Raw genomic sequence first — 20,251 nt, forward strand, 5'->3', positions numbered from 1 at the left:
TGCTGATGATGCTGAGATAAGGATTCGGAATAGATTAAGATGTCATCCAGATAAACAACAACTGTTTTTCCCAAGAACTCACGTAATACATCGTTAATCAGGTCCTGAAAGACTGCCGGAGCGTTGCACAAACTGAATGGCATTACGAGATATTCGTAATGTCCCGAGTGGCTATTAAAGGCAATCTTCCACTCATCCCCTTTCTTGATTCGGATAAGATTGTAGGCCCCTCGGAGGTCAATCTTAGAGAATACAGTAGCTGTTTTTAATTGATTGAACAGAACAAAGATCATGGGTAAAGGATACATGTTCTTAATCGTGATGCTATTTAGTCCACGGAAATCGATGCAAGGCCTCAGGCTGCCATCTTTTTTAGAAACGAAAAAACAACCTGCGCCTACTGGAGACTTAGAAGGGCGGATGAACCCTTTTTCCAGGTATTCTTTTACATATAATTCCATGGCCTGTGTTTCAGGAAGGGATAGTGAATATAAACGCCCTTTGGGCAACTTAGAACCGGGTACCAATTCAATTGCGCAGTCGTATTCCCGGTGTGGTGGAAGTGAATCAGCTTTCTTCTTGCAAAAGACATCACTGAAGTCCTGGTAGGGTACCGGCAACAATTCTGGACTAGGCTGTATAACTCTAAGAGGCAGGGTCAAGCAGGACGTAGAGCACCCGGGACTCCAACGGACAATCTCCCCTGTTTTCCAATCAATAAGGGGGTTATGACTGCGAAGCCAGGGATACCCCAATATCAAAGGAGCAGAGGGACAAGAGATAAGATAGAAGGAGAGCTCCTCCGTATGGAGGACTTCTACAGACAACCGAACCATTGGAGTCCTGGCGAGAATCCTTCCCCCAGGCAAGGGGTTACCATCCAAACCACATGTGGTGATGCTTGATCCTAACCTGATATGTGGAATATCAAGTGTCTGAGCCAAATGTATATCCAGAAAATTACCAGCTGCACCACTGTCAAGAAAAGCTTTCAGGTCCATGGATCTCTCACGGAAAGTTAGACGTCCAGGGACTAATAAAGAATTGTCTGAAGAGGTAATCTGAAGACCCAAGCGCACCTCTTCACCTGCACTTAGGCTTTGGAGTTTCCCGGCTTGCTGGGACATGAACGAACTAAGTGACCTGGTTGACCACAATACATACACAAGCCTAGTGAGCGTCTTATGGAGCGTTCCACCGGAGGCAAACGATAAGCGCCCAACTGCATGGGTTCAGAGGAATCGGGCAAAGTGTTATCAAGTTTAGCGAAAACGTCCATAGGAGCTGAGGACTCCCATTCAGCCTTCCTCTCTCTGATCCGACGATCAATTTTTATAACGAGTTGCATCAAATTCTCCAACGTGTCGGATATCGGATACTGGACCAAAGAATCCTTTATCTGCTCAGTGAGTCCTAAGCGAAATTGACTTCGCAATGCTGGATCGTTCCAGGCGCTATCAGTGGACCAACGTCGAAATTCCGCACAATACTCTTCCGCTGAGCGACGTCCTTGCCTCAGCGTACGGAGATGAGACTCAGCTGAGGCTACCCTATCCGGGTCATCATACAATAGCCCCAGAGCTTGGAAAAAAGCATCCACTGACTGTAAGGCTGGACTTGTGGAAGGCAAGGAGAAGGCCCAAGACTGAGGGTCGCCCTGGAGTAAAGAGATGATGATCCCTACCCTCTGTTGTTCGGAACCAGAGGAACGTGGTTTCAGACGAAAGTACAACTTGCAGCTCTCTTTGAAATTACGGAAGGCTGGCCTGCTTCCAGAGAATCGGTCAGGCAAATTCATCTTAGGCTCCGGTGTGTCACCAGCGGGAACTTGCTGGAGCTGCCGGTCTCTGGAAGCCCCTTCTTGGACTGCCAGGCGCTGGGATAAAGTCTGCACCACTTGGGAAACCGCCTGTATCTGGTTGGCCAGAATCTGGGCTGGGGACAGATTCGACTCCTCTCCGTCCATGGCCGTATGATACCAATCTTCCTTGGCCGGTTATAATGTTAGGAACTCCCAAGTCAGTACAGTGAAACTCGGGAACTACTCTGAAGGCCAGGTGTTCGCTGGAGCCCCTAGTGGTGCGGACAGACTGGGCTGCGGGCCGACCGAGGGTCGAGTAACGTATACTGACTTAAAGGAGTTTCCAGAAGTGGAGTGATTGGTGGACTGTAGTATAAGAAGAATCCTAGGTCAAAAGGTCACAGGCACAGATGCAATATCCAAGGGCAAGCGAAGGGTCAAACTCACAGGCAGAGAAGCAAAATCCGAATTCCAGGCAAAAGGTCAAGGTCAGAAGAGAAGGGACACAGGTCCAATAACAAGCAGGGGTCAGAACACCGGTAGTCAAATCCAAGGTAGCAGGAACCAAAACGGATAGCACAAGCAGGCAGCAGGACTGAGGACAGAACGCTATAACCGGCAGTGAGGCTGCAGACCTCACTGCCTTAAATACCAGTAGTGGCCAATCAGAGCCTAGCTCTGAAATCACATGGACAGGCTCAATCCTGCCATATTAATCAGCCCACAGGCTTGTGGGCGCTTCCACGCATGCGCCCGGCTGTTCCCAGCTGCCGGGACGCAGCGCCCCTGTAATTAGCGTCCGACCGTTGCCCTGGCATCGGTCGGGTAAAGGCAGGAAGTGACGTCCTGGTTGCCATAGCGACGACCGGGATGCCTGCAGGAACTAGGTGAGAGTTGCGGCGGTGCCTGCGGCCGCCGCGACTGCTAACAGATGCAGGACTAAATTGACCACAGAACACAAAGCCAGGTTCAAAGCTGGACACAGGTGTAGGAGTCAAAGTCACAGTCATTACATGACAGCCTGCAAACAGGTAATGGGGTGGCACAGACTGGGTTGTTCCTCTGGAGCAGGACAGTATGTATGCACATGGGGCATTATGGAGATGATCCATAAACACCTTAGATACTAACTGGGCACTCTGGAAGCAGAGTCAAGCTGGTAGCTGACACTTTGGACATGGAGCTAATGTGACCACAGGATACACTGAGAGTTGTGCTGCCAAGAACTGCAACAGTGGCTCATCCTGAATTTACAGAAAGAACCAAAAGCAAAAGAGCTGAAACCCTAAGCAGAAGGTTTAGAATGATAAGGCAAAGCATTGTCAGGAACTGGTATCTCATTTACAATTTAAAGGTTTGCACTGGAACTCATCTAGTAAAATATCAAATTTGAAATAATGTTAATGGGCACCATGCTATAAAAAAGATAATTTAGAACTAAAAAAGGTTCAGAGAAGGGCGGCAAAATTGATAAAGGGTATAGAATCATTAAGATATGAGGAAAGGTTAGCCAGTTTAGGCATGTTTACTTTAGAACAGAGGCATTTAAGAGGAGTTATGATTACTATGTACAAATACATCAAGGGTTAATACAGAGAACTGTCATAGGAAATTTTTACCCCAAGGACTATACACAGGAAATGTTGTCACCCCCTAAGTTTAGAGGAGAGGAAATTTCACAACCAGCAAATGAAGGGGTTCTTTACAGTAAGAGCAGTCAATATATGGAATTCATTGCCATGCAGGGCCGGACTGGCCTTCTGGCACTTCTGGCAAATGCCAGAAGGGCCGATGGCCAGATGGGCCGGTTGCTAGCTGGCCGGCCCCATCGCTCAGCACACAGACTGTCAAGGCAGAATTCGGCATGACAGTCTGTGCACTGAGCGGTGGGGTCGGCACTACACTTACTTCCTGGTGGCCACGCGTCCTCTCCTCCTCCCCTCTGCTCCTATGAATGGCTCTGGAGATGTGTCACATGGGACGTGCACCATGTGATAGGTGCCGTCCCATGTGTTAGGAAAGACTGCGGAGCGAACAAGGTAAGGGGTGGGGGGGTAGTTTGTGTGACAGGGGATCTATTTATTTGTGTGACAGGGGATCTATTTATTTGTGTGACAGGGAATCTATTTATTTGTGTGACAGGGTATCTATTTGTGTGACAGGGTATCTATTTGTATGACAGGGTATGATTATAGTGTAACAAAAAATAACACAGAATTTGCTGACAGGCGCCAATAAAAATGGGATTGACAAAGTTAAAAAATATATAAATCAAGCTCTGATCGACAATGAATACAAATAACCAAAAAAATAACCCCAAAAAAAAATATCCAAAGAATGACCTTTATGATTATAGTGTGTATGTGTGTAACAGTATAACTATAGTATGTTTGTGTGTGACAGGGTATGATTATAGTGTGTATGTGTGTAACAGTATAACTATAGTATGTATGTTTGGGCCGGCGTATGACCATAATGTGTGTATGGGTAGCTCTTAATATAATGTGGGAGGTAGGCTGTTAATCTAATAGGGAATTGCAGGTGGGGGCGAATTATTGGGTGCTATTCTATTTGTGGGGTGATGGTGGGGGCAATTTAATAGTGGGGCCTATCAATTTCAGATGGGGTGATTGAATTTTTAATTTAATGCTGGGGTGCTTTGGAGAGAGGGATATAGTTTTATTTATTAAATGGGAATACTATTTATTGTCAGGGCTAGTTGGAGGGAAATAGATGTATTTATCAAATGTGAATACTAGTATTTTAATGTTGTGGCTGCAGTGAGGCCTAATTTTAAAACATGGATGCTATATTGATTTAACACCAGGGCTACATTTCATCTGCTCATTTTTTTCTCCAAATAGGGCATCCAACATTCCAGGATCCAGACAAGCAGCAACTGATCTAAAGACACCAGCAGCCACAAGTGGTGACCATGACAAGACAGGTAGTAGAGGACAGGACAGTCTGCCAACTGTTCTGTATTTGGTGGGTGACTGTCCCACTTTATCAGGATTTGGTCTGACTACAAGGACAGTGCTTCACACTGTACTGCTGGTTAAGGCAGAACTGCGTGCACCTAACAGTAGTGCACACAGTATTGCCTTTGTATTTGTCAAAAAACTGTCTAATAGCCAAATTACATCATAGGAGCCCCCCTGACTTAAGTGCCCGGGCCCCCGAGCCTTAATCCAGTTGGTCAGCAACAGGATCTGTGCTCCATCCCGGACAGGACACAGCCTGCAGAGCAAGCCAAAGAGCTCTAAGTCTCACGAGATTTATTACTCTCATGAGACTAAGAGCTTCCCTGCTCACTCTACAGGAATGTCAGCAGCATCAGAAGCATAGATAAGTACAGTGGGCTGGGGGTGTCATAATGTATCTGGGGGGGCGGCGTAATGTGGATGGGGAGGGTCTGATAAATGTAATGTTTTATTATAATGTATGTATCAATGCACCATTTTGACCATGCCCCCAACATAATGTAGCTACGCCTTTGGCGGCACCGCCACTGCACTGCGGCACACATTCTTTTTCCTGCTAATCAACAGAGGTGGGCCTGTGTGCTTTAAATGCCAGGGCTGATTTTTAGTCCCAGTCCGGCCCTGTTGCCAGGGAAGGTTTTGATGGCAGATTCAATAGATATGTTTAAGAAGGGGTTAGACAAATTTTTAGCGGAAAAGTGTATCCAGGGATACAATTGTTAATTAAAATGAAGGATAGTAGTGGATATAGGGTAAAAATATTGGGGCTGGGGGGATTTTCACAATTGAAACAGATTGGCGTTTGTTTACTTTGTATCAATTTCAAATATAAGTACAGGATCGATGGAGATCCAAAATAGGTTGAACTTGATGGACTGGTGTCTTTTTTCAACCTCATCAATTATAACATCTGTCACTGAGATGTAAATTACCCAATACTAATCAGGTATGAAAGTTCAAGGGGATCATCAATGAGGACAAAGTTGATGATTTATTCATACCCATCAGAGATCTACAGATAAGTGAAACACCAGTGGCTTTTTTAAAGAGATTTAGGACCCTGTGTATGTTCCCCTTTACAAGGCTTCCTGACAATGAAATATATTTTTCCAAAACTGGAATTTTTAGAGACATGGATAATGTCACAAGTTCAAATTCTGCTAACAATGGTGTTAAAAACCTATTGATGATGTTTGTTTTGGAGACTTTCACCAACTCGAAACTTTGCTGGGGCAAACTTTCGCTCCTATGCATCTTTGGACTGTTGTAAAACTAAGCGCATCTGCGTCCTGGCCGTTATGAGCTTTGAAATGAGGCCCTTTGTGTTAATTTGTGTGTTAGTGAATATATCATTTAAAATCAGAAGAAATCTTAGTAAATCAAATAAGTATATTTTACTTTAAATGAATAGATGTTAATTTTATATATTTGCTTCTTTACAGTTGGCATTGATGTTGATGGAAAAGTAGACAGCTCAGAAACAGATAGTGATGACGGTAAGTAAGATATATGAGAGAGTGGTGGAAAAGTTTGTATTATTCTGCATACATGTAAACGTACACATTTTTAAAGGTAATTGAGCCCAACTTTACTTTCATTTGGCATCAAAATACCGGGCACAAAGTATAAAATTAAAGTAATTGCATCTTTGTGAGCACAATGTAAATCCATCTGCACACATCTGTTTTTATATTCATCTTCCTTCCGGTCCAGGAGAATAAACTGCTGATCACAGTGACATCATTGATCTTGGTAAGGCAAAAAGCATTTTCAAAGCCTTCTGAAATAAATATGAAGTCTTTATTGCATTCACATCAGACGTGGACACCTCTCCAGCAGTGAGAAATGTCTTCTTGTCCACACAAGTACAAGCTTTTATACATTTTAACAACATCTGTTACATTGTAATGATCTTTACTGTTACTTACAGAATCCTAATATGGTAAAGAAGATTCTAGTAAACATTTGCTACCTTGAGATAAAGAAACAACATACATCAACATTGTTATAAGTGGTGACAACATAAATCTCACTTTACCTTATCTAGTTTAAACTTTTTCATTGTCCTTTAAACCTAAAGGTAAATAAATTACCTAAATAAATTTGTCCTTCTGCCACTAAGAATACATCTGTTCACACCATGTCAACCTTTGACCCCTTCCAACTGAATTCGAAATAGAACAGAATTGGACACACATAATCTAAGACTATTGTATTGCTTAATTGATACAATATTAACCATAAATAGTTAATATTGTGTCAATCAGGTTGGCTTCCACAACAATCTCTATTGAGAGAAGGAATACAATTGTCTTGTGCTTTATAGCGGTGGTAATCGTTTTTACGATTACCACCATAACGACACCGAGGAGTCCTCCAAATAAAAGATGAATCTGTAAAAAACGATGTAAAGAAAAGCAGACTTACCTGTATACCGAAGTTGCAGCTGTCCGATTGGCGCAGGATGCTGACCACAAATGAGTCCGACTACTGAGGTGTCCGTCAAGAGATTTTAATGTCAGTGCGACTTCTTTACCTCTTAATTTAAAGCTCCAACGTCATACCCCGCAGGTTAAGTGTTGAAACACTTAACCAAACATTGCCACTTTAAATCACATTGGGCCCAGGGGCGGATTGGGAACTTAAAGTGGCCCTGGAAAAAATTATTGAAGTGGCCTCATGTCGGCGGGACCAAAATAACTGTAGGAGGGGCCAACACAAAAGTAGGCGGGATTTAGAACTACAGGAATTTGGTTGTAGTAACATTTAGGAACACCTAGATGTGATGACTTAACACACAGTGAGTCATCTCTAAAGTCATGCAGGGCAAATGTATAGTATACTATAGGCAGCCCCCTCTTAGTATAGTATAGTATAGGTAGCCCCTCAATAGTATAGTATAGGTAGCCCCTCTTAGTATAGTATAGTATAGATTGCCCCCCTTAGTATAGTATAGTATAGTATAGTATAGGTAGCCCCCCTTAGTATAGTATAGGTAACCCACCTTAGTATAGTATAGGCAGCCCCCCTTAGTATAGTATAGGCAGCCACCTCTTAGTATAGTATAGGCAGCCCCCCTTAGTATAGCATAGTATAGGTAGTCCCCCTTAGTATAGTATAGGACCCCCCTTAGTATAGTATAGTATTCTAAGCCCCCCTCACTTACCTTCAGTTGCTCTGAGCAGTGTCTCTTCTCACATCAGGCAGACAGGAAGGGAAGTCACCGAACAGCACCATGGGAGCCTAGCAATTGGCTGCCTGTTGCTGCCCACTGAACACTCCCTCGCCGCATCCAAACTTCCCTGTAAGGTCTATGGCCAATCCGCCCCTGATTGGGCCTGATTCATTAAGGAACTTAAATTAAGAAGTTTCTTATTTAAGTCTCCTGGACAAAACCATGTTACAATGCAAGAGGTGAAAATTAGTTTTCTGTTTTGCACATAAGTTAAATACTGACTGTTTTTTCACACAAATACTTGATAGCTTATTTGTACACTGAAATTTAAAGTTGATATTTGTGTGCTACATGAAAGTCAAACATGCATCAAGTTAATTACTAATTTCACCTTGTACAAGTAAATAAGCTTCATGTTTCAGCTGAAACTTCGCCTAAACCTGTGGATTATAATTTACCCACTTGGGTTCTGTATATCATAAAGTGAACTAGAAAGCATCTAATCTGAACAAGATGGATTAATCCTTCTTGCATCTCTACTGATATTTGTCTGATAAGTATAATTGCACTAAAAGTAGTGTGATTGATTGGTCTAAATTATCTGCTGCCGCAGCATTTAGTGTATTGGTCTAATTAACTTGTAGCAACCAGTTGTCTCCTAAAGTATAGATCCAGTGAAATCCATTTCACTAAAGTACAGTGCCTAAATATAATGTGGGATATATTTATTCAGTGACCTATGTGTTGTGCAGATTTATGTTTGCATATTGTTGAACCAAGATTCATAGCATGTTTTTTATTTTGTGACATGTAGAATAACATTGTTGATGGTATCGTGCTATTACTTCTCTACACTACCGCTACTTATCTGCTGCTGTGGTAAAACCTTATGCCACAAGCAAAGAGAATAAACCCACGAGTTTATGCAATTTTAACCCTGTATTCCAACACTACTGGGGGGACCTTCGCCTCTCTACCATACCACCGGGCCTGTAGAATCTGTATACTACATACCTTATACCTTCCTTGTACTTACAAATGCACTTTGTAAGTGAGATACATAAAAGTGGAACCTATTTCAAATTTATAATACACAACATGCAACTAAAAACAATATCCCTAGATATAAAATTATAACAATTTTATTTTTATACTTACCTTGCTGCAATCTTGGCAACAAATTGAATGAATAAATAAAAATAGTTTAATATATAAACTATTACTTCATGATAAATTTATTGTTGAGTCCCCATTCAGTAACCCTTTAAGTTGACATTCTTCTAATGAACTCTTTGGCTTGTATAGCTGAATACCTGACCTTAGTGGGTACAAAAAGTCTTTCTGATAGGCCAAATGTCATTGTTGTGAAGAAGTTTTTGGAGAGTAACAGCCTCAGTAAAGATTGCATATAGCTTACCATCTCACCTATTAGCTGGGAAACGGTCGGTGTCCAAGCTATTTGATACAGACAACTCGAGACTGATAAAATTTACTCAAAAATTATAGTTTGACACAACTTCAATAAATGTGGACTTGTGCTGTACTGTAGCCATCCAAATGTTGTCAGTATCTGGGAAGTTATGGAAAAAGAAGTAATTGAAATCTGCAGAACACAAGAAGAACTGTACAATAAGAGTATAAATCTAAATGAATATCTCTGTCACAACATAGGAGATTATGTTGATTGGTGAGGGTTCATTTATTCAAACTTTACTCAGATCGGTGCTCTTTTGCAATGCTCTCGAATCACTACATGGTGAACAGAGTCTTAAACAGACACTAATCTCTCTATAACAACAGAAGGTTCATACTCACTGACATTTCACCAAACAGATGATGGACAATTGTCACTAACTATTACAGGTGTGGTCTCTCAACTGTTAAAACCTCTGTTTAGTTCTTCATATAACATGATTGGAACAAAGGAATGCAAGTGCAGCATTGCCACCTATTCTGTAAAAAAATACCAGCCTTCCCATATCTGTTAAGTATATTACCATATGCTGTAAAGAGTGAGAATAAAATCATAGGTCTTTAAACTTTGCTTTTTTTCTGAATAGATTCTAGAACAGAGCAATTATCAAACAAACGGCAATTACGATATATAAAGCAAAGATCTAAAAATCATGACTATAGTGAAAGTGAAGATGATGATGATGATGACGATGATGATGAAGACCTCGATTTGCCAAAAAGAAAACGAATAGTAAGAAAATCCACAAGAAGAAAAGTGCGAAATAAGCAGGAGACTGAAACAGAGTCTGAGTCTGAGAGTGAACAAACAAACAAGAGTAAAAGAAAGGTCCAAAAGGACATTAACAAAAATAACACAAAGACAACAATAAAAGAGGATAGAAACAATGAAAAAAATGCAGGTAAAATAAAAGGGAAAAACAGTGTTAATAAAAAGAAGGACCAGAAAAACAAAAGAAAAAGCAGCAGGTATGAAAATGATTTCTCACTGAATATGTTATATGTGTACGTCATGTCTTTGGTAAGTTTATGTGTATACATTTATAACACAAAAATACCTCCAAAACACCAGGTAAGGGAAACACCTATGTTTCTGTTGGGTCAACTATTAAATGTGGTTGTATTTTAAAAATTCTGTACAGTGATCATTTGTACAAATGTATGGATTTGGTCTAAACACTTATTAGCATCACTGAATTTGTCCAATGGAATTATTTAGACCAGGGGTGTCCAACCTTTTAGCTTCCCTGGGCCACATTGGAAGACAACGAGTTGGTTTGGGCCGCACATAAAATACACTAACACTAATGATAGCTGATCATCCAAAAAAACATAGAAAACATAGTTAACATATTAAACTTACTTGGAAATGAAGTTAGTAAGAGTTAGGAAACCTGTTGCAGAATCATGATTAAAGCAGTAGTCCCATTATCAGCTGCAATTTAACTTACCTGCATCTGCCCCTTAGTGGGGTTCGGGGAATTAAATGCCAAAAACGTTTTTTCCCTCTCTTTCTGCACACATGAATCATTTTTTTTATTGACCAGTTTGAAATGGTCACCGATATAGGTAGCATCAGGAGGACTAATAGAAATCTACAGAGATTTAAAGATAGGGTGGTGGGAAAAATGGCTCATGGAGCAGCCTCCGATGAGGGTAACAGTGGGTGATAATTTCACCCTACTCAGCACTGCACATTTAAAATGGTTTAAAATATTAAAAATACAATCATCTCTTAATATTTATATTAGATACATACAGAGAACACAGCTAGTTCATAATTGCATGGTGCAGAAAGTCCAAATTCAGAGTAAAAACAATAAGATACTGGATAATCTTTCACTGCTGCTGATAGTTCGCACGGGTAACTCCTCTGTGCTGCGCTACGCAATGGATGTCGGGTGTGATGACGTCACCCCCGACATTCACTGCGAGCACCGCACGGAGGAGGAGACCAGGGAGGGAGCCGGAGCGCCAGCTGACGTGACCGCAAGGTAAGTATTTTCTTTTTTTTTTTTTTGCAGGATATTTTTTTCATTAACAGCGCTGCCCCCTTGTCACAACCACTGGGCCACATTTGCAGGTGGGCTGGGCCGCATGCGGCCCGCGGGTTTGACAACCCTGATTTAGACTGTATGCCAATGACAGAAAAAGGCAGTCAAAGGTGCCAGACTGTAGATACTATATCAGCCAATAGTGCATATAATTGGATGTGAACATAAAAAAATGCAAACAAGATCCCCAGGAATTTACAATGCAGAACATAAAAAAAAATACAAAAGTAGTTACTGCGAAAGACTGTTATAACCACTTGCCCTAAGTACAACTTATATTTGGTAAACAGATGTAAATTTTCATTTTTTTCAAAGTGTACATTTCAGGACAAACTTACAAGATAACTATAGGCAAATCTAAATCTAAAAATGTTGTTTTAAGTGGAATTCAAAGAGTTAAAAGGAAAAATTGGAGGCTTACTTACACACTCTGCATTACTACTACTACTTGTCCACATCCCTTCCCTCTAAAGTATAAAGTTATTAGCAGATATGCGCAAACTGGCTGGAAACTGTTTCTAGAACCTGTTTGTCAAATCAGAGCAAAAATGTGAAAAATGGATGGAATTTCTCAAAATTTATATTAACTTAAAAAAAGTGAGCTAAATTTAATAAAAGTGAACAGCTTCACAAGATTGAATAGTGAAATATGAACTGAAAAATTTGAACATGACCAAACACCCAACACAAAGGCGAACAAATTTTTGAGCATCTTTAGTCGTGAGCTATTGTGTTCCCTACTATACACATAGTATTGTCACAAGAATATATCTCTTTTATGCCCCTTGCTGTCTCTCTTTTTTTTTTTACTTCAATAGATTTTTATTGAGTTTTTCAAAGTTAAATGGGGTACAGAAAAAAGAAAGGGTAACAAGCACAGTTGGGGAAACAAACAAAAGGGGGGGGGGGTCACTCAATTGAAACAGCAATCTTATAGCATGCACGTTACTTTGAGAAACAGAAATAACATATACACATTGGTCTTTCTCATGGTACACCAGATGGGGAGATATTAATACCTAGGTAGCGCAGATAACCCACAGGCAGAGCCTATTCTTTAGGCTGGGGTTCCTCTATGAGGGCTGCTGGGGAGGAAGGGGGTGAAGTATTTGAAGCTACTCGTGCTCTACCAGAGCCCTCTGTAACATATTCGTGCCAGCTAAACCATTTGAAAATTGGATTGGAGGCTGATGACGTATAGGGCACATCCGTAGTTTCCATTTCAAAACTATACTGGATCTTAGACACGACCTTAGTGATGCTGGGGGGAGCAGGGGACTTCCAGTTCTGAGCTATTGCTGCTCTAGCGGCTATTAGTATGTGTCCTAATACATAGCGCTTATAGCTAGGGACCACAGGCTGATATATATGTAGGAGGGCTACCTTCGGGTCAAGAGGGACAGAAACTCGCAAGACCTCCGAAATCAAAGCGGATAACTCGCCCCAGAACGTCTGGATCACCGGGCATGTCCAAAAGACATGATAAACATCTGCTATCTGACCACATTGACGCCAGCAGAGTTTAGACTGACTTGGCCATATCTTATGAAGGCGATCCGGGGTGAGGTAGAGCCGATTGAGGAGCTTAACATGCATTTCGGTGTGATTGATGCATCTAGACATGCGGTGTGAGGAAATGTAGATCTTTTCCCACTGCTGGAGGGAGAGAGTCATTCCAATATCTGCTTCCCAGCGTGCCTGAGTCGGAGTCTTGGAGGCTGGGACCAGGGACTGGGAATAGCGGTACCAGAATGTTATTCCTCCCCTACTGCCTGCCTTTGTTAATCTATCTAGGACCTGAGCTGGAAATGTGGACAAGGCTTGGGGGGTCCTGGAAGACGCCCCCACCCAATGTCTAATTCTCATATATTTAAACATCTCAGACTGAGGCAGATTGTATTTGTCCCTAAGCACGTCGAAGGGGAGGAAAAGGGTCTGCGCAAACATATCCGCCAGTGAGACTATCCCTCTATTTTTCCATACAGTAATATTGATATCCGGCATGAGTTTGGACAGTGCTTGGAGGGAAAGATTGCGAGAGGGGAGTACAACGTCCTTGTGCAACCCAATAAATCTATCCCATACCCGTAAGGCATCCGAGATAGAGAGTAATTTACGGGCACCTGGTGGGCGGTCCGGCCTAGGAACCCAAAGAAGATCCAGCAGGGGGAATCCTACGTATAAAGATCTCTCGATATCAACCCACGGCTTAGCTGCAAGGGGTAGCGACCAGTCACGGAGGCAACTCAGAACACAGGCATCCTGGTAAAGTGTTAAGCTGGGAAGCAATAGGCCGCCTCTTGACTTTGGTAAAGACATACGTTTATATGTAAGGAGGGGGCGTTTCTGCCTCCAGACGTATGACATCATCAGAGTGTGAAACCTATCCATCATTCGTTTTGGCATAATATAGGGTATGGTACGGAAAATATACATAAGTTTTGGTAGCAGCATCATCTTAAAAGCCGCTATGCGCCCCAGCCAGGAGACCTCAAAGTCAATCCAGTTCTTAGCCAGTGTGGAGAGGTGAAGATAAATCGGGGAAAAATTCACTTCAAACACCGCAGATAAATTTGCCGGAATATAAATACCTAAATATGATAAGGAATCTTTAACCCACACAAAAGGAAATTTCTTTTGTAAGCTTGAAAGGGAAGATTGTGGTATATTGATAGGAAGGGCTTCAGATTTTGTAATGTTCAATTTATAGAATGATGCTTCGCTAAACCGGTCTATGATATGCTTCAAAATTATCAACGAGGTCTCCGGGCTGGTTACAAACAGAAAAACATCATCAGCAAATAGGCATACCTTCTGTCTATGTGGATGGATGTTAATACCTGGGAAGTTATCCGCCTGCCGGATTGTATGGGCCAGGGGTTCTATAGCCAAGACGTACATTAACGGGGAAAGGGGGCACCCCTGCCTCGTGCCATTAGTGATGGGAAATGAGGATGATAGGAAACCGTTACTGAAGATTTTAGCGGAGGGGTCTTGATAAAGGGCTAATATGGAGTGAAGAACTCTTCCCTGTATACCAAACTTACGCAAAACCTCCTTCATGTACTTCCAGTGAAGTCTGTCAAAGGCCTTTTCTGCGTCTAAAGAGAGCAGAATAGCTTCCTCCGAGGACCCAGAGAGAAGGTCCACGACATTTAATATGCGTCGGGTGTTATCCGAGGCCTGACGGCCTACTACAAAGCCTACCTGGTCCGGATGTATCAGTTGTGGTAAGAGGGGATTCAGACGGTCAGCAAGCAATCTAGCATAAATTTTCAGGTCTGTATTAAGCAATGCTATTGGTCTATAGTTCTTACAGTCTGAGTGGTCCTTACCCGGTTTAGGTATAGTAATAATCTGTGCTTCCAACATCTCTGTTGGGAAGCCCCCACCCTCTGAAACGCTATTATACAGGTTAGTGAGGAGAGGGGAAACTTCGGTCCCGAAGGCACTATAGAATGCATTAATGAAACCATCCGGGCCAGGAGCCTTATCTTTTGGGAGGGATTTAATGATTCTCTCAACCTCTCCCTGGGTCCATGGGAGATTAAGCAATTGTAAGCTATCGGCATCTAACAAGGGAAGGTCTAGGTGTTGGAGGAATGCGGAAATGGACGCCTCAGATGGTTTAAAAACATTGTCATCATCCTGGAGATTATAAAGTTTAGAGTAAAATTTGGCGAACTGGTTAGCTATAGCCGCTGGGTTATATATCTTGTTACCTCTAGGGCCGTGCAATACTTTAATACGATTCCTAGCTTGCTTGCCTCTTAATTTTCAGGCTAGGAGACGACTGGCCCTATTACCCATTGTGTAGAATTTTTGCCTCAGCTTGAGTAAGGAGGATTTCATGCGAGATATGAAAATATTATTTAGCTGTTTCCTCAACTCATTAATTTCTCTTTGTAAGGTTTTAGATGGACGTGTTTGGTTTTGGAGCTCTAATCTCGCTAGGTCAGACTCGAGTGTTCGTTGGCGTAGAAGGTATTGCCTCTTTAGGCGGGCCCCAATTTGAATAGCAGCACCTCTAACGACTGCCTTCAGGGCACACCAATGTGTCGAAAGGGAAGTGTCAGCTGGGTTGTTTAATTGAATGTATTGTGACAATGCCTCCGAGAGAGCAGTCCTAGCCTCCAGTGAAGTGAGTAGGTAGGCCGGCATACGCCAAGGTCTTGGAGGAGCTCTGGCAATACACAGACTCCAGGACCATTCCATCGGGGCATGATCAGACCACGTAATAGGGAGGATATTGATGGAGTCAGTATGCTGAAGTGTCCACTTATCCGACAAAATCATGTCTATTCTAGAATAGGTGTTGTGGGCCATTGAGTGAAAGGTATATTCACGAGCACCCGGGCACTGCGCCCGCCAAATATCGTAAAGGTCATATTCCGCTAATAGCTTACGGAAGGCAGTGGAGGGGCCAAGGGTAGGGTCAGGACCGGATGACCTCTGAGGCCTGGACTTATCGACCTTCGGGTCCAAAGTCAGATTAAAGTCTCCCAATAACACCAAGTGGCCCTTTCGGACTTTTTGTACTTCCTCACACAAGGCCTTCAGGAAGGGAATTTGACGGGAGTTTGGCACATATAATGAAACTATAGTTATTGGCTTGTCCTCTAGGAGGCCTGTCAGGATGATGTACCTCCCCGACTTATCTTCTAGTTTTAAATGGAGTTGGAAGTGTACACGGGCGCTAAAGAGAACAGCTACTCCATTTCTTTTAAAAGGGCCATTTGCAAAGTAACCTAATGGATATCTCGAGTCCCTCAGCTGCGGTGGGGCATGGGAGGAGAAATGGGTTTCTTGGAGAGCCACAACGTCTGCTTTTTGTTTATGAAATGTGGTGAGCGCTAGGCGGCGTTTGTTAGGGGAGTTAAGACCTTTAGTGTTTAAGGTATAGAACTTAACCATATTCTAAAGGGTCATGGTGATACGATATACAGAACGAGAGTAAGTATTGCTCTGGAAATTTAGTTCTGGAGTGACTGGGAAGAAGAAGGGGGGGATTAAAAGGGAGGGGGAGAAGGGAACGAGGAAAATGGTGGGATGGATTGACCCGAGGAACTGGGTCAGAGTATTTGCCACATGGGTAAGAGTGTGACAAATTGTTTAACATGTGGGGGGGTAGTTGGAACACATTCCCACCCGCGGAACACCCAAAATAAAAATAAAAAAATATAAAAATAAGAATAAAGAACAGCAAGAGTAATTATAAATAGCATTACAACAACCACAAAGATAGATTTAGCACAAACTCTATGGGGTACAACCACCTCCGGGCCCCCATGGAAGCAGTCCATTTCTTACCCATCCCCCCCGTGAGAGGACCAGCCTCCCGCGGGCGCCTTGCTGTCTCTCTTAGCACCCTCAACTCTATTTTTTCTCTTAGTTCTTTCCTCCCCTGAACTCTCTTTTCTTACTCATTCTATTTTCTCCCCTCAGCAATTTCTGCCAGTTTCCCTCCAGTTCTCTCTTTATTCCCATTAGCTATTTTTCCTCTTTACAGCTTTCTCATTTCTTCCCCATGTAATTATTTTCTTCTCAGATTTGTCTTCTACACCCAGGGCCGGTGCTAGCCTCCATGGCGCCCTTGGCATTTTTACAAAATCGGCGCCCCAGCCCCCCGCAACAATCGGCACCATCCTCCCTCCTCCCCCCTCACCCCGTCTTTCCTTACCTCACCACCGCCACCTCTCTGCTCCGTCTCCTCCCCTCCACTCACTGACACTAGTGAGTGGAGGGGAGGAGACGGAGCAGAGAGGCGGCGGTGGTGAGCAATAGCCTCTTCCGCCCTCCCCCGTGCATCTGAATGCTGTGCGGCGGCCGTGTCAGGTATGGTCAGCGGTCGCCGCACAGTCCAGGCGCCCTCCAGAGCCCGGCGCCCTAGGCAAGTGCCTAACCTTGCCTAATGGGAGCGCCGGGCCTGTCTACACCCTCCACTCAGCTCTCCTTTTTTTCACTTTTTCCTTCTCCTCTTTTCTTCATTAACATTTTTTTCCTCCGGTACTTTTCTTAATCCATATTATAGAAAGTAGAAAACAATAGTGCTCTGTCCCTTATGTCATGTATGATATATGTTTTGAATTTGTAAGTTAATATGTCTGTAATGTATTCTCACAGTAAATACAATATAATAACATAAATCACACTGTAAAAAATAAAGATTTCTTATAGCTCTTTCAGTGAATATATAAAAGTGGAATCTTTCAGTAAATATATAACACATGTCATTCTTGATGAATTGCATAATGTACAACATAAGTTCAAATTCATTGACATCTCTCTGTGGTGTGTCTGTTACAGATAGGCACTGGGCAATGCAGAAAAAAGAAGCAAATTACACCCATTTCCCTGGAAATTGGTTACGGGTATAATTGGTCAGGAGAGGAATGGGAGTGGAATGCATTACAAATTGAGCTCTCTTCTCTTCCATAGCTTTAGAGCCACCCCTGTTGTAAGCTTTACAGGATTTAGTCATATGTAACGCTGGTCACACACGTCTAAAGCAGATCACACAGATATAGGTCATGGCCAAATTGGCAAGCCAGATTATTGTTCTAAAAGTCCTTTAATCCATGGCCAACTATGAAGGTGCAACAAGAGGGGCTGGATCTCTATAATTTCACCCTCCATGTATGTGGTGAAATTAGCTAAAGGTCCACCTATTCATCAATCAGGATGAACTACTGAATTACAAAGTGTGCAGCTAGCATAGTAACAATTGTTAGAAGGGCCTATTTACAAGTGTAGAACTTCTGAGCTCTCAAACTTTTTATAGTAAACCTCTGATGTCTATCAGCAGTTGAGAGGTTGACTACATCAGCCTTCTATCCAACTGCTACTGATAAATAAGTTTCAAACGCACTGAGATTCAAAATACTGCAGACAGCAGCAGCAGGAGAATTCACCATTACAAAGGTCACAGTTAATAATTGTCTCCCAATGTTCAGAAATTATTGTGAGCACATAATGTCAAATATAATCCATTTATTATGCTGTCCAAGCATTGATCTCTTCATTTTAGTGCTGTGTGCCCATATTACTTGCAGTCCCGTTTTCCAGAGCTTATAGAGCAGTTGAGTTGCTATATACCAATGCACAACATAGCAAGATCGCGAGGCTGAATTGCATAGGATAGAATAGCCTATATTTTGAGAATGCAGTTGGATAACAAAGGGGCATTCTGTCACATGTGACTTAAGTGGGACTTTTAATGTACAAAGCAACACAACTTCTTCCTAAGGTCTGGTCAATGAGTCTAGAGGAGAAAGAGGCACACAAAGCTGAAATGCTGAAGAGCATTGCAAAGCAACAAAGTAGGTTATATTGAACTTCACATGCTCACCCAAAGTAGAAGAAATTTGGGTGGAGAAAACCTTTCAGTGAAAATCCAAATTACGCATTGAAGTCTATAATGAGCACATATTAATACATTTTATTGGAGAAGCCAAATTCATTATATTAAACAGGAACATAGAAATCCACCCTATAGTAATGGTGACCAATAATTGAAGGACCCTCTATAGTTCTGACTCCACACAATGCAGCCTGATGGGCTGATGACTTCATAAGTGTGAATATTGATTGTGGGAATTCTAGTGATGATGAGTGGAATGAGCTACAAAACCTGTTTGGTCAGCATGAGACCTTTTGGGAATCAAATAGAAATAATAGTTGAGCTCAATTTCTGTTTCTGTTTTGTTTCTTCTTTTCTTCAGTTCATCCTCTTCAAGTTCAGATGAGGAGAGTTTGTCAGAGGGTGAACGAGAGAGGCTAATGAAACAAGTTGAAGAAAAGAAAAAAATTATTTCCACTATCAGAAGTAAACCATGGCGCATGACAAAGAAACTAACTTTGATAAAGTATGATCCTGATAACAGTGAAATGTTTAAACTAGCCATAATTTATTCTTAAGAGACTACGGGCTAGATTTACTAAGCTGCGGGTTTGAAAAAGTGGGGATGTTGCCTATAGCAACCAATCAGATTCTAGCTGTCATTTTGTAGAAGGTACTAAATAAATGAAAGCTAGAATCTGATTGGTTGCTATAGGCAACATCCCCACTTTTTCAAACCCGCAGCTTAGTAAATCTAGCCCTACTAGTCTTGTTTTTTTCCACTTAAATGTGCTTAGTATGTAGTTATTTCATTGAGAGAGATTGTATCATGACTAGATCATGTATTAGAAAAGCTAGACAGATTTTATTTGCACATTGTTGGCTACCTGACAGACATCTGTGAAAATGGTCAGAGAAACAGACTTGCATATACCTTACAAACATGTAGGGCCTGAGTCATTAAGGAAAGTAAGGCAAAAGAAGGAGCAAATGTTCTCCAGGACAAACCATGTTACAATGCAAGGGGTGTAAATTAGTTTATTATTTTGTACATAAGTTAAATACTGGCAGTTTTCTTCCTCTAACAGACAAATGCTTGATAGCTTTATATTTACATTGAAAGTTAAAGTTCATCTAGGACATGCCCTTCCCCAACTATAAATCTGTTCTTGAATATTAAATTTACCTCCCCCTCCAATGCAACATAGTTTTGCCCAGGTGCAACGTTACTCATTTTTTATGCTTTGCTCTCCTTAATGACTCAGGCCCGTAATGAATATACTTACCTTTATAATTAAATTACCTGTTCCAGAGGGAGGGTCCTTTAAATGCATGCTGGAACAGTAGTGGACAGTGGGCAGTGTTATGATTGGTAACCGCGTTGATGCTGTCAAAAAAAGGGTGTGACAAATATTGACAGACAAT

The 20,251-nt window shown here is 42.0% G+C and overlaps 1 protein-coding gene across 1 annotated transcript in view; it reads left to right on the plus strand.

Annotated features, from left to right (window-relative positions):
* The first annotated feature begins 291 nt into the window (after positions 1-291).
* Positions 292-20,251, plus strand: part of LOC142149482 (transmembrane channel-like protein 2-A) — a 50,485-nt gene continuing 30,525 nt past the window's right edge. The window contains exons 1-4 of the mRNA XM_075204869.1: positions 292-295; positions 6,228-6,281; positions 10,021-10,402; positions 19,209-19,352. Coding sequence (XP_075060970.1) covers positions 292-295; positions 6,228-6,281; positions 10,021-10,402; positions 19,209-19,352 — 584 coding nt within the window. The remainder of the gene's footprint in view (positions 296-6,227; positions 6,282-10,020; positions 10,403-19,208; positions 19,353-20,251) is intronic.

The sequence above is a fragment of the Mixophyes fleayi genome, chromosome 1 (genome assembly GCF_038048845.1).
Source record: "Mixophyes fleayi isolate aMixFle1 chromosome 1, aMixFle1.hap1, whole genome shotgun sequence".
NCBI lineage: Eukaryota > Metazoa > Chordata > Amphibia > Anura > Limnodynastidae > Mixophyes > Mixophyes fleayi.